The sequence below is a fragment of the Taudactylus pleione genome, unplaced genomic scaffold (assembly GCF_031769625.1).
Source record: "Taudactylus pleione unplaced genomic scaffold, aTauple2 ptg000436l, whole genome shotgun sequence".
Classification (NCBI taxonomy): Eukaryota; Metazoa; Chordata; class Amphibia; order Anura; family Myobatrachidae; genus Taudactylus; species Taudactylus pleione.
The window spans coordinates 1,643,140-1,658,606 of NW_028284838.1; the positions used below are offsets into that span (position 1 = coordinate 1,643,140).

The 15,467-nt window shown below is 40.6% G+C and overlaps 1 protein-coding gene across 1 annotated transcript in view; it reads left to right on the plus strand.

Annotated features, from left to right (window-relative positions):
- The first annotated feature begins 7,011 nt into the window (after positions 1-7,011).
- The window catches only part of VEPH1 (ventricular zone expressed PH domain containing 1), a 538,007-nt gene continuing 529,551 nt past the window's right edge, over positions 7,012-15,467 (plus strand). Inside the window, exons 1-2 of the mRNA XM_088447638.1 lie at positions 7,012-7,149; positions 12,508-12,723. Of these exons, the coding sequence (XP_088303764.1) occupies positions 7,012-7,149; positions 12,508-12,723 (354 nt within the window). The remainder of the gene's footprint in view (positions 7,150-12,507; positions 12,724-15,467) is intronic.

The window sequence follows — 15,467 nt, forward strand, 5'->3', positions numbered from 1 at the left end:
ATGTACAGTATAGCGCTCTGAGGACGCTTAAGTACTGCTAATGTCGCCTGCTTGACTTGCCGACGGACACTAACGTGCACCCAGGAGTGCACTCTATACCGCTAGGATGACACATGTGGCTAAGCGCAGAAATGCCTTCTGTGCTGCCTGGATGACTCACGCAGCACACAGCAGGTGGAATGCAGATCGTGCCATCGGGATGAAACACAACGGCAGGAGAATTATATAACAACTGGAACAATACAGAGACAGGAACACTGTAACTCTGCTGGCGGACAGGAGACACAGTCACGAACCGGAAACACAAAACTCTATCACTGGCATGGAGTGAAGGGCTGGCTGTAATTTAACAGAAACAGAGCCCAACCAGAGCCAGCCTCCCTAATGAGAGACTAGTGAGCAGCTGGGCCGTGCACAGACAGGATAATCAATGTGTGCACCTGATACTGCACACAGACAAGCAGTAATTAGTGCAGAGCCTCAGCAGCAACCAAGACTGGAACTGCAAACAATATTCTGCTACCACAGATCCTAACAGGAATGAGGAGACTTCAGTGAACGCTTGTCTGGCGTTCACCCTGCACAGCATTAGCTTGATGGGCATTTCTTGCGTACCATACGGTCTAGCAGCTCTCACAACAGCTCAATGGGTTGAGATCTGGTGACTGCACTGGCCACTCCATTACAGACAGAATACCAGCTGCCTACTTCTTCCCTAAATAGATCCCAAACTTTTGTAGTAGAAATTGTGGCAGTATCACCAGATGGCATTGGTGGGCAGCAGATTCTGTGTGTGATTGGAGAGATCCTCCCACACAGGGTAAATATACTGAGTTGTGACACACTTGTGGCTGCCTTGTGGAGAGAGCTCAGGTGTGGGCGGATGAAAAGGCAGACCATTCAGGCTGCTTTTGGAGACAGTCTATGTGGGACTGTGGCAGCCAGAGAGCCCAGTGAAGCTAAGCAAGCCATTGTGGGCCAGTAGACCTGTGTATAGACCTTGCAGGAGGCAAGGGGGGACCATAAACCTCTCAGACTGTGTGACATTGAAGCAGCTGGGCTGCAGGCTGAGGAAGCCAGGGCCTATACATGGAGGATACTGGGAAGACCACTAAGACTGACTGTGTTTGTATAGCTGTGGCACCCAAGCCAAGCTACGCTGGAGCCAGCAATAGACCTGCAGAGAAGCAGGCAGAGACTTTATTGGCAGACTAGCTGCACCTTGATAGAGAGGGTTCAAGAAGTGAGCTAGTGCCTAAACAAGGGCCAGGTTGTTTGTTACTTTCTATTTCTGTTTCCTGATTTCCATGCTGGAAGTAAAGCACCATTTTCGTTTATTTACCACTGACATCAATCTACTGAGCTAATTGCCCCAAGTTATCACTATATATATATATATATATATATATATATATATATATATATATTTATATATATATATATATATATATATACTACAAAAGGTCTGCAATGCTGCAATTGCTTCAAAAGGAGCATTGGTCTGCAATGCTGTAATTGCTGCAAAAGGAGCATTCTTTGACGAAAGCAAAGTTTGAAAGACAAAATTATTATTTCAAATAAAAATCATTATTTCTAGCTTTGCCAATGTCTTGACTATATGTTCTATTCATTTTGCAACTTATTTGATAAATAAAAGTCAGTTTTCATGTAAAAACACAAAATTGTATATACTGTATGTATCCTATTATAATAGAATTGTTATATTTTCCAAATGTATTCAGGCTCTGATTGGCAAAAACTAGGGATTATTACCTCCTTGGGACTTTAGTTTGGACCAGATTTTTTTTATTTTGCACTCGTCACATTCCAACAAGATTATCACTGATTGTTTTATGCTAAAGCCACACACCATAAAGAAATACTTTGTGGTTCTTGTTTTGTCATTTAATCCACCTTTCTAAAATAACACAAAGCCATGTGTTTTGACCAAGATCAGCTCTTGCAATAAAAATGCTTTTTGTTTTTCTAGTTTTTGCCGTCTCAAATTGAATAATATGGCAGTCCAAAAAGACCTACTATTTTTAAACTAGACAACATGCCCCTTGCTATGGAGGATGACTGGAGCACATTCTTTGCAGTCTGACTGTATATTCAGAGGATTAGCCCCACTCGTCTTCCGCAAGGTCATAGACCAACAAAAGATTATTTTGCTGAATTCAGATGTTAGTCTAATGAGTGTGAATGGAATGATCCAGCTGTCATTAGTTAATTCCGGTTGGATCTTTTTGAGCAAATTAATGTCTTCATTTTGCCTCTCATTCCCTGGCATCATTAAGGTTGCTATTCATATAGACAGACACACTAAAGACAGGAGACTGGAAAAGGATAGGCGCTTTACTCACAATCTTCTCATATGCTGTACCTCAGCTGAACTCATGTAGATTGAAGAATTTAATTTATCAGTCCAGCAAAAATGGAGGATACGTTACTTAGGACACTGGTAAATATTATTTAAGATAGAGATTCCTTTGGAGGGCCTTTTTGTGTAAGACTTTAAATAAATGTTTCATTTCATCAGCTTTTGATCTGCAGACTAATGGTCAGACTGTGCGTATTAATCAAACACTGGAGCAAATGTCCCATAAATTTAATTTCTGGTTTACAGGATGCATAGGTAACATTTCTAGGGTTGGCAGAGTTTGGCTGCAATAACATAACTCACTCTTCATCAACTGTCACCATTTTTTTGTGTGTTTGTGGATATCACCCTAAATTTGATGGCCAATCTTCAGATGTCCCTGATTTAGTGGTTTTTTCAGGATTTGGGAGAAAAAATATAAATTTCCATTCCACCAAAAAATAATTCCAATAGACATAGAATGTTTACAATTGTTAAAATTGTATGGTTGTCTACTAAGAATAACAGAATTCGGCAATCCACTGCCAAGTTGGGACCAAGGTATATTAGTTCTCTAAAATATTCAGAGTCATAAATCCGATGCGAGTCCAATAGGAGTTACCTCCATCCATGAAAATCCTGGGAACATTTCATGGCTCATCTTTGAAACCTGTTGTTAAACCAAATTTTTAAAATCCACTTCTGGATGGCAATGAACTGTAAGAAATTGAAAGTATTCTTGATCCTTATTGGTATAGTTAACAATTGCAATATCACTTGCATTGAAGGCATATGGGACCTCATTCAGACACGCTCGCAAGCGCTGAGCGCTCGCAAGTGCGTCGATGTTTAGGCCCTGCGCACGAGAAATTCTCTCGCTCTGGAGCTCACTACAAAAGGGGTGGCTGTCGGTGGTAATAGACAGCTTGCTCCATTTTGTAGGCGTGGCGGGGGGTGGTTTCACAAATGGAGGCGTTCCTTAAGGAACGCCTGCCGTTTTGTGGGTGGCCACACTGACATCAGCAGTGAAGCTCCCTGGATCCCTGATCGAGCAGGAAGCTCCCTGGAGCTTGCGGTTGCTGAGTCCCAACCTAAAGGTCTTGTTGCAAGCCCTGATGACCATCGCGACCATCAACCTGGTCGGTCGCTAAAGCTGTAGGTGGTAACCCACAGCTTAGCTAGCGACCAGGAGGCCGCACTTCAAAACCAAGTGGCCGCCCTCATTCAGAGCGACCGCTCGAATTTTACGAGCGCCTCTGAATGAGGGCCATGGTTCTGAAGAAAGGATATGCATGCAGAAAGACTCAAGACAAAATCAGATGTCCTGAAAAACCACAAGTTAGACATTTGACCCATCCTTGAGGGAGGAATGTTGTCAAACTTAAGCTGGGTACACACAATATGACAGTGCGACCCAATGATGCGGTGAGTGATATAAAGATACATAGCACGCACTGTACACATTGCACGATCTGGTATAGTATGGCGCAATGTATCGTTACATGCTGCATCTAACTATACTCTGTTGTTCATTGCATTGTCCCATCTGACGTGCAGAACAGCAGATGGGATGATGCAAAGAATGACAGCAGGGAACAACGGATCAGGCGTACACACTATACGATGTGTATCATGTATTGTTAGGATTCGCATCAAAATGATATATCGTACATTATATATTGTGTGTACCCAGCTCACTACTCCTCGTGAGCTCACATTCTGATGCAGCTGGGAAAGTCTGATAATTGTGTTCTGATTGAGGAGCTGAGTTTGGTCTTAGTAATACTGTAAGCAGTATCCAATTAGCCCCAAACATTGTTCGGCCGCTAATTGATCCCTGCGATCAGCAAAAAACTTTAAAAAGATCAAAATAATAGGATATATCTTACAAAAATAGGGTCCGCGATAAGCTTGCAGACCTACGTGTTTTCGCCTTTTTTAAGGTGAAAAAATGGCACTTATCGTGGATTATTTTTTGGGACACATCAGGTCCCGAAAAAAAAGCCCAGATAAGTGTCGGCGATGAGCTGACTTCGGGGCTGATTGGATAGCCCCAGGGAATCCATTAGTGCCCAAACAATGATTGGGGCTAATTGGATACCCCCCTAAGTGTCACTGTGATTTTATAATACTGTATCGCAGGATATATCGGAGATTTAGAAGCTCATTTATTAATGACCGCATTTGTAATGAGATCCATGATCGCCTGGCGGGATGTATTACTTTGAACCCACAGGGACAGGGACCTCAAAAAGTGCCCACCCCTGCGATGTGCTGGGAGTGAAGTGTCCGCACCAGCGGTCTCTAAACTCCGGTGGCAGGCTACTATGCATGCCTCATCTGCAGACCACACATGGGCCCTCATTCAGAGCTGCTCGCAAAAAGCGAGCGCTCGCGCTGAATGAGGGCGGCCGCTTTTGTTTTGAAAGCCGGCCTCCTGGCCGCTCGCTAAGCTGTGGGTTACCACCCACAGCTTTAGTGAGTGACTAGGTGATGGTCGCGATGGTCGAGACCATTGCGACCAGCGGGGCTTGCAACGAGACCCTTGCGGTAGGTCTCATCTACCGCAAGCCCCAGGTAGCTTCCTGCTCTAACAAGAAGCTCCCTACTGACATCACTGGTGATGTCAGTAGGGCCGCCTACAAACGGCAGGCGTTCCTTCAGGAATGCCTCTATTTGTCCGGCCACCCCTCCACCCCGCCTACAAAATGGGGGCGAGCTGTCGATCAACATCGACAGCCGCCCCGTTTGTAGCGAGCCCCGGTGCGAGTGAATTTGTCACTCGCTCCAGGGCTTGCACACACGCACTGCAAGCGCTGCGCGTGCGCAGGCCTTCACCATCGACCCGCTTGCGAGCGCATAGCGCTTGCGAGCGGGTCTGAATGAGGGCCATGGTTTGCATTCCAGAACTTGGTAAATGTGACAGCAGTGCATCCCCCATAGAAACCTATTGGCAGAAATGCTGCAATCCCTCCATAATACATCTGGGGATACTTAATATTTGAGGGTGTCTCCCGAAAACGTGCGTTTTCAGGGGAATACACCACAAATTTTAATTGATATGTGGGCCCCATAGTCTACATTCAAAAAAAGTTCTCAGTGGGCATGGCAAAATATTGCCAACTTATAGTGAATCTTAGTGATTACCAGGGGCTCTATTAGACTGCCCACCTCAACACTGCCAGCACCAACCCTAAATTGGCTAATAGAAACCATAATCAGCCTGAAACGTGACAAGATGATACATATACGAGTATATAAGTTTCATAACATGTCTAGAAATACACCTTTCTAAAATGTACAAACAGTATAGGCTAAGGCAACTTGTTAGTACTGTATGTGCAAAAAAAAGGACAAATAAGCATTATATGCATCCTCCTTCTAAATAACTATCATCCTTGTAAATGATTTATTTCCACCCATTGAAACTTATTGAAATATCTTGCTCTGAAAAATGTATCTAAATTTGAATGAGTTCTACAATAGGTGGCCATATTGTCACAGTAAGACTATGAGGGGTATTCAATATGGGAGCGAAAAGTCTGTGCTGGACTTTTCATTCCACATCGGAGATTTTCCTGGGATAAAGAATCGGGTGCGCACCCGCTTTATCCCCGTATTCAATATGAAACCTACGAAAACGGGAAAGTGCGAAGTGGGATCTGCGTAAAAAAACAAATTTTTCCATTGAATAAATTGTAGGACCTCCCTAAAGTTGTAAAAACATGGGGGATCACTATGGGTACCCCTGTTTTAGCCTGCAAATGAAAGTCGGGGATTTAAATAGCCGCAGCAGGTGTTTTTTCCCGACATTGAAGAAGTGTTGCAGAAGAGCAAATTTGGGGTACATGAAAATGGGTACTAGCATATTTTTATGTCCCTAAAGTAAGTTTTAAAAAATTCTGCAACTATGCACCTGCCGCTAATAGCCTATTCTAGAATACACCTGCCGCATATTTGCAGAATAGTCCTGAACCTATTTCCCTATTTTTAAACACTTTTTTCCCATTTTTTTTTCACCCCATTTTTTTAATTAATTTTTTGGGGTGTCCCTATTTTTTTTTTTAACTTTTTTTGACACAGTTATTTTTAAAATGTCATTCCCAGGGGTGCAGGCTATTTTTTTTAAGCCTGCACCCCTAAACCCCAATTCTGCACTTTTTTTTCGCCACTTATTCAGTGGTGAAAAGTTATCCCCGTTTTTTTTCAAAGACTTTGAAATTGAATACAGTGTAAAACCAAAACCAGCGAAAATGACGTATTTTTTTGCGAAATTATCGCAAAAAAGGACTTTTCGCTCCATATTGAATACCCCTATTTTCCTCTTAATGCCACCTGAATCAAATGACTGTGACAAGTGGCAAAATTGCTGCAGCTATATATTATTTATTTTCTTTTGTGTATACATTTAGTATAATACCTGAATTATAGTAATTTACTGTTAAGCCTTTTCGGACCCTAAAGCAGATTTTGGTTTACTATAGAGCATTTTTCTAAGCAGTGTGTGTGCTACAGTAAGTGAGTAAGCTGTGTATATGCACACTACTAATCCTACTATTCTATATCTTTTTCAGTTCAAGAACAAAATGAACAAAACATATTGTTTTCTAAATGGATGGATGTAATGCCAGCCTACGGAGTGAGTAACAGCTATGCACCATTTGTTTCAGTTGGTATTGGAACAGAAAGATCTTTCTAGAGCAGGCAACTTATTTTCTTTAGATAATTTTGAAATTGAAAGCAGCTTGTCGGAAGCTCTGGAACAAATCAAAATAATATCTTCTTCCACGGTAAGTAAAAGTTCTATAGAGGTGATATAACTCAGACACATTGTTTACCAAAATAAAATTTAACTTCACCTTGCAGTCACTATATTTCAAACTCTATTATCGCTCGCTGTGTCACTAAGCGTATATTATTCCTGATGATCACTGGTGTGCTACATGGGATGCGGTTACTATACCTATGGCCAGGATGCCGGCTGCCGAAATCCCAGTGCCAGAATCCCGATCAGCGTTTGAAGAATGGCGCCGGAATCCTGTCATGGCTGGAGATGCCGCCGCTAGATTTAGATTTAGTTCTAAATCCCGAGCATAAGTATAGCGGGAGAGGGTAGGTGTTAGCCGCAGGGGGAGAGGTTTAGGTTCAGGCACCCCGGGGGGAGTTAGGGTTAGGCTCCAGACAGGGGTGCTAGGGTTAGGCACCATCGGGTAGAGGTTAGGGTTAGGCATTAAGGGGGGAGGTTGAGGGTTAGGCACTAAGGATGGAGGGTTAGGTTTAGGCACTTACCGGAAGGGTTAGGGTGCGATGTAGGGAGGGTTAGTATTAAGGTACAGTAAAGGAGGGTTAGGGGGTGAATTGGGCAGGGGAACACTACTTTCCGTTCCTCTGTCGGGATTGTAGGCAATGGGATGCCGCTGTCAGTTTATTGACAACCGACATCCCGTCTGTTGGGATATCATACCGATTCCATGCTACACACCCTGGTATACATGGTGGCTCAGGGGTTCGCATTACACAGCAACGGGGCCAGTGGTTCAATACCAACATGGGCACTATCTGTATGGAGTTTGTATGTTCTTCCTGTGTTTGTTGTTTTCTCCAACAGTTTAAAAATATTCTGTAATCAGTTCATGTCCCACAAAATCAACACAGGGTTTCAAACTGACCTTTTCAGATTGTAATGAAAATTGGTATATTAATTGATTCCTTGGGTGTGATGATAAATTCTAAATCTTAGGCTGATATGTACACTAGTTTTGAAGTTATATGCATTTAAAGCTACCTTTTTTTAACAAAAAATGTGCTATTAACATTTCTTTAAATTGCTTTTGCAGCTCACGCTAATGAGCTAGAGATTTGAGCAATGTCTCATTTTCAAACTCTTTTTATGGGCTTTCATATGATATATAACACAGCAGTATGTTTCAATAAAAATAAAACATTTGAAAATCAATATTTGTATTTTTTTTAAAAGCCATATTTTTAAATTTATGAAAAAACTCTCAAAAATTGTTAATACTGTTGTTAAGAAATCCCCAAAGTTTTATTTTTCATTAAAAATTGCAGTTTTAAATGCATATAACATATAAAACCAGTGTACTTATCAGCCTAAGATTTGGGGGTATTCTTTACACCCATGGCAGGATTTATTATACCAAATTTCATTGAAATTAGAGAATGTAAGGTAGACTTTTTTTGTGGAAATTGTGTTGATTTGATGTGGAATGATCCAATGGTCAGTTAATAAATGAATACTGTATATACTAATACCATTCTGGTTGTTTATATATGTTTAGCTTCGACCTAATCCTCCAATCCTACTATCTATATGCCCATCATTGTTAACCAGACAGTTGTATTTCCTGCTAGTCTATATACACATATAATTTATTTATTGTGATAATATATTTAATTCATAATTATCCATCCTCTATATTATGTACACAAAAATTTTGAAAATCACAAATATAGAGTGATTAATATTATTTTCCAATATTACAATCCCCGGATGCCTAAGGGCTGGCAGTCCCTCATTAATGACTACATTGAGGTCAATCATTGAATCTATAAAAAACTAATTAGAAAGGCGCCTCCTAGTGCAATGCATCCACAAACAATTCCATGTGATATAAACCAAACAATAAGTAAAAATAGCCTCGTACCACATAAATATAATCTAAAATTCTTATCTGAACTAGGAGCAATATCGGATCTTTTCAGGGTCCTTTAAACACATTCCTTATTGTTTGACTTCCATTACATTATACATTTTATCTATCTATCTATCTATCTATCTATCTATCTATCTATCTATCTATCTATCTATCTATCTATCTATCTATCTATCTATCTATCTAAAGATATATGTGTTTATGCCACCAACAGAGGGGTACAAGGGGTCACTCAGAGGCTTACTGATAACAGTCTGGGAGCAGGGACTGGCTGGGAACACTGCCTGTGCCTCTGCTCTATCCAGCGTGGCACGGACATATGCTTTAACAAGGCACCTGGCGGCTTGCAGCACACTAATGTACGGCAAGCTTTGGCAGCACCTGTGATGTCATGACATTGCTCTACTTAAAGGAAGAAGAGCTGCAGCAATTTTCTATGTCTGTAAAAAGGCATGCACACTGAGACAGACCTTCTGACACTTAGGGGTATACTGTATTTACTAAGAATAGTGTCTGGCCGAGGTTGCATTCCCGTGAGAGTTTCACCTGATTTTCAAACACGGAGATTTACTTAATGCAAATACTAGTGTAAAAATACGATTCTATCTGCAAAACACGGCTGAAAATAGCAATAGAAGTCAATACACCATCGAACCAACTTGCAAGTACTTTCCATGGACAGGTATAGAATACTGGGATTTACCAAGAATTGAGTTTGCAAATATTACCCCTGCATCCACTGCCACCAGGGGTGCAGGTAAGACCCCTGTGCTTTCAACCCTGTGCTGGTTGATGCTCGGACATAGGGACCCTAGGCTGACCAGTTTGGGGCTGGATAATGCTTTCGGAGGGAGACCTCATGCTGTGTGCCTCCCTGCTGTGGCATTACCACCCTGGCTGGTTCAGCCTAGTGTTGGTTAAAGGAAAATAGGGTAAACCCCATGTCTTTCTTCCCTGATTTTCCTGTCCCAGACTGGGCTCAGAGGTCCAGGGCCCCATGCCGTTTTTTTATTTTTAACCCTTTCTTTTAACTATAACACACAGGAGCACTGCACAGATCACACTGATCTGTGCAGTACTTATTCACATGCACTTGTATTCATTTCAGCCAAATACGACTGAACTCACATGATCAAATATGATTCCATACACCATTGGCAAAAACAATTCAGTCAAACACAATTCTTAATAAATTTGTGTGTTCGAGGGAAAAAACTCTCATGCGTCCCAGCGATGCAGTATGTTTCGATCTCGGACGGACACGATTCTTAGTAAATATATACCCCTTTATAGTATGTAAGAGATCAATGGTTTTGATTTTGAAATTGATAATGAAGCAAAGGCAGATTATAACTTGCCTAACTGCACAGGCTCTGCTTCTTTATCTTTATCTGTGGGGAATGCTAAATTAAGTTTATCTGTGAAGCATTGCCTGTGTCCCATTGTGGTAAAAATTTTTATCTCCCAGACTGACATTTATTATCTTGCATTTTTTAATATTAATATAATATCTACATATTTCGCCTCTTTAGGTGATAGTTGATCTGGCACCCAGTTTTCACATACACACCTGCTCTGTGTTTTTTATTAATAAATTCTGAAGCCTATGCTTTATTATCAATTTAATTTTCTCCACTTCATTAAAGAAACATTTTTGTGAGAATATTTCTTTATGATACTGGTTTTTGATTTATTGGAGAACCATTGTTCTCTTATTTAATGTGTTGTTTCTATTGCATATAACTGTCCCTAATATTATGTTGTTACAGTGCTAATTGCTTTTAATTGGATCTATTGAAAGTACATTTTTAATAAATGAGTATACCCAGATAAAACTTTACAGTGTGCCTCTATTTCATAGTTTTTCTCTTTTTCTCTCTCTTTGCCCTTTGATCATATATATTGTTGCTCTTGGGTGTGCCTCTATACACAATTTTTTTTAGCTATTTATAGCTTAATAGCTTAATAGATAAACAGGATTCAAAACAGTCTTAACTACTCATTCTCTGATAAATACAGTTCAACTCCTGTGCAGCACCCATCTCCCCTTTCACCCTTGTTTTACTGTATACAGTATATTTACCAGTGACATGCGGTGAGGTCAGTGGCTGGGGAGGCACACATGGAGATGGGTCTGAGTGCTGAGAGCCTGTCTCATCCCCTTCTTACTGTAACGTTCCCCTCACTACACTAAGCTTCAGTGTCCATTGATTCTCCTACCTGCATCACTGTGTCTTCTATTGCTGTTGTTGACAGCTCCGATCTCATCTCTAAACACTGCAGTGCACTTCCTGGTCACATAACACATCCAAGGTGTCCATCAGTGCTCAAGGCACGCGCCCCCATACTCAGAGGCATGCCTCTATTAGCTCTCTTTCTATGCAGCTTACTGTCCATGGTGTGGCCCCACCCCCAGCTCTGCAAGCAGTGTCTGACTATACGGAAGCGAGGCTGAGCTGTTGCTGGGTCATCTCTCGTCTCCCTGCAGTCCCAGGGAACTCCACAAAGCTGCTGAATATTAACTATAAAAATGATTACAATAAACAAAGAATATGTTTATAAGTTAGAAATATCTTTTTGTATTAATCTAATTTATTTTTCTATCAAATCTCAGGAGTATGATCTCCCTTGCCTACCCTAACTGCACATACCTGATTTTTACTAAAAGTATAAAGTTGTTCCCTTCTTTGTGTTGGCCTTTGAATTAGGGTGACATCAGCTTTGTAAAGCTGCTTAGTAGAAGGGGGATGGGCAACTTGGCAAAGATTGTCAGTTTCCATTGGAGCCAGGTGAAATAAAGTAGAATGTCACACAGTAGGCATCTGTTAGCAAGCTGTTTGCAAAACCTTGGTCCTAGTCTGTTGTAAGATAAGCTAGCATTTGTGTCCTTAAGGTGGAGGGTACTTTCACCACACTGTAAATAGAAAATGTGTGTAGCTATGCATGGTTGCTTTGCAGAAGTGTAGTTACTTTGACATATAAGGCAAATTTAGCTTTCTACCATTGAGGAGCAAGATCTGAATGTTGCTTTCAGTTTTAAATGTAATCTTGTAAATATTACTTGTTATTAGATAGCGTTTTATGCTGTTATTGAATACATCTCCAAATAAACCACTAGAGGGCAATATTGCTGCATGGATTGACTGTATATAGACCATGCATTTGTGGAGTGTATTTTATTTAACACTGTCTGTAATCACATTATTATGAATCAATTAATAATATGCATTAATAAACTATTATTTAATTTCACTTTGAAACATGAAGTAGCCTCAGTGTTACTTTTTTTGTGTGACAATCGATTAGTAATGACAACAAAGTTTTATAGCATTTGAATAATCCAACAATTTTAATGCAAACAATCTTGGCATTGTCATGTTGTTCGTTCTTACATGAAACATATACACTGTTCAGTAAATGTTTTGTTAAGTTTCATAATATGGTTTAATGAATGCACTTTTGTTTTCAAAATAGGATTATCAAACTAATGACAACAATCAAGCAGTTGTAGAAATTTGTATAACCCGCATCACAACAGCAATAAGAGAGACGGAGTCTATTGAGAAACATGGCAAAGCTCTGGTGTCACTTTGGGAGTCGTGTTTGGAGCACAACCTGACAGCAGCGGCAAAAGATGAAGACACTCCACATGCAAAGATTGCATCTGATATAATGAGCTGTATCTTACAAGTGAGTATGTGTTGCCTTTGTTTTTTGACACTTTTGTATACTGTGGAGATTGTTATATATAATTCTGGAGGACATACTTACCAGTTGTGATCACACCAAATTATATTGCCAATCTCGCTGTCACATATTTACCAATTCCATAGACCAATTTGGAGTGTTTTTTTGTCTTGTGAAGCCCAGCTACTGCTACTTACCTGCTGAGCTGGTCCTTATGGCATTATGCTGGGCTGTTATAAACCTTCTCCTGTCATAGGGAGGACCAGTTGGGGCCAGGGCTTTCAAACACAATATTATAATGAGTTGTGCTATTGTATCAATATGTGGACGTTCATCTTTTAATTAGTTTTGGTTTCCATATGTAAGGAACATTTACTTTATCTCAGTGGGCTGTCATTTAGTTTTATTCATATATATTTACTCTACGGTCTATGCCAGTGGTTTCCATCATTTTTCTGTGACACACCTGCTTTATATTTACTTTTGTTTTGTGCTAATTATCATAATACAAATGATTGGCTATTTCTTTTAATGTTTAAGAATTGTACTGCCTCCCCCAGGTACTTAACTTTGACTTAAAATATATACCCTCTAAACCTAATTTTATGTTTGAACCCATTTCCCCACTATACTTGGGGCTCTGTGCACAAAATGGAGCACACACTGCTTGGCATTGCTGATTGTATTACAGGTTGAGTCTCCCATAAGCATTTTGGATATCCAGTTTTTCCATGTTTTGGAATAATTACATGCCATAATGAGATAACTTAGGGATGGGACCCAAGTCTAAACATAGTCTAGGGATGGGACCCAAGTCTAAACACAGTCTAGGGATGGGACCCAGGTCTAAACACAGTCTAGGGATGGGACCCAAGTCTAAACACAGTCTAGGGATGGGACCCAAGTCTAAACACATTTATGTTTCATATACACCTTATACACACAGCCTGCAGGTAATTTTATGCAATACTTTTGAATACTTTTAGTGCATCAGACAAAGTTTGTGTTCATACACGAAATTCATTTATGTTTCATGTACACCTTATATACACAGCATGAAGATACATTTATACAATATTTGTAATAATATTGTACATTAAAAAATTTGTGTACATTGACCCATCAGAAAGGAAAGGTGTCACTATCTCAGTCACGCTCAAAACATTCAGTATTTCGGAATATTTGGATATGGGAGACTCAACCTGTATTATGCGTGCACATTGTAGCTCCTCCATGTCTCCTCCTCCAGACCCTCCCATAATGCAAAGCGCAAGCAGAGATGCAAAATATGCAAATGAGCCGCTTGTTCCTATATCAGACATAATACACAGACCAATTAGAATTTTCTACAATAATTTCATTAGTTTTAAGCATTCTTTTGTATCAAAACCGCCCCACCTTTGTGACATCACAGCAAGAGGTGTACTGGTACTGAATGCTAATTTGTTTTACAATTGTTTTATTGGCCTTTTTTCCAAGAACAGTTCTAGTACTGCATTCCACAAGTATTTTAGAACTCTCTTCTGGAAAATAGCAGATTTATGGTATTAATCATGGTACCTGCGACCACTCTGCACAAGCATCATGTAGTGTGTACTCCCAATCTGTTGTTTACATGTATTGTTTATCGCATCATCCCACCTGATGTGCTGCACATCAGATGCAACAATGCAATATATGATGAGGTGCAGCAATGTTTCCTGCACATGATATATTGTATAATCGTACGGGGAAATGTATAGTGTGTCTACGCAGGCAAGATATATCGTTGTATCGTATTGGGCCATCATTTCTTTCTGGAGTGTATCCAGCTTTACAAGGAATACAAGTGTCTCTCTGCTTTGGCTTCCTACCTCTTTCAGCAGGTAATCAGAGACACATTTAAGACTAAAGCACCTTTATAGCTGTAGCTGCGGATCAGCCTGCTGTCTAGCTGGAAGGAAGACCTGATCCGGGCCTCAGGAATGGAGCTCGTCCTCTCTCTCCATCCGCTCCAGGGAACCGTCAAGCCAGCTAATACTAGAGCTTAGTCTTTTGGACGCACAGTACACAAACATGAATCATGATTATGTCACATGGATTCCATGGGGAAATCCTGTGCATCATTATCTCTATAGGTTCCCAATGGGGCTTTTATATGTCATTGAGACATAATACACTACTTTCAATAATTACAATTATATTGAGATAGTCCTAAAATGCATTATGGAGAGTATTGCTTTGATCTTTTGATATATTTTCAATAGGGATTATAGACTTGGAGTGATCCAAATATGGTCCTTTCTAACTAATTGCCTTTAAATTTAAGGATAGACCATACTTATATTGTTTTCCTAATTATCCTGTTTAGGTTAGAAATATGACAATGAGCTTTGGGCCTGATTTAGAGTTGTATGTTATTGCACAACTGCAGGGAAGCTGCTATGCTAATTCTGCAGGAAGCGTCTGAGGGAGAAAGACACCTCCTGCTGGCATTGCAGATCTGAGTGCTGCATCCTAAATGCAGCATTGGATTATCTGTGAGACCATTAGCCATCTGAGTAACCCTGATGTTGCTTAGATTGGCCCTTGCAGCTCTGTAGCCGAGGTTAGGAAGTCTGCATCAGAAGACGCAGTGCCTGGCCTCGGCACTCCCAGTAAATGGAGGCCGTCACCGCCCCCAAATGGCCACAACCTGTCAATCGTTTGCAGCTATGGGGCACTGTGTGCACAGGCGCCCTACCATTTGAGTTGTACTGAAACTGTCG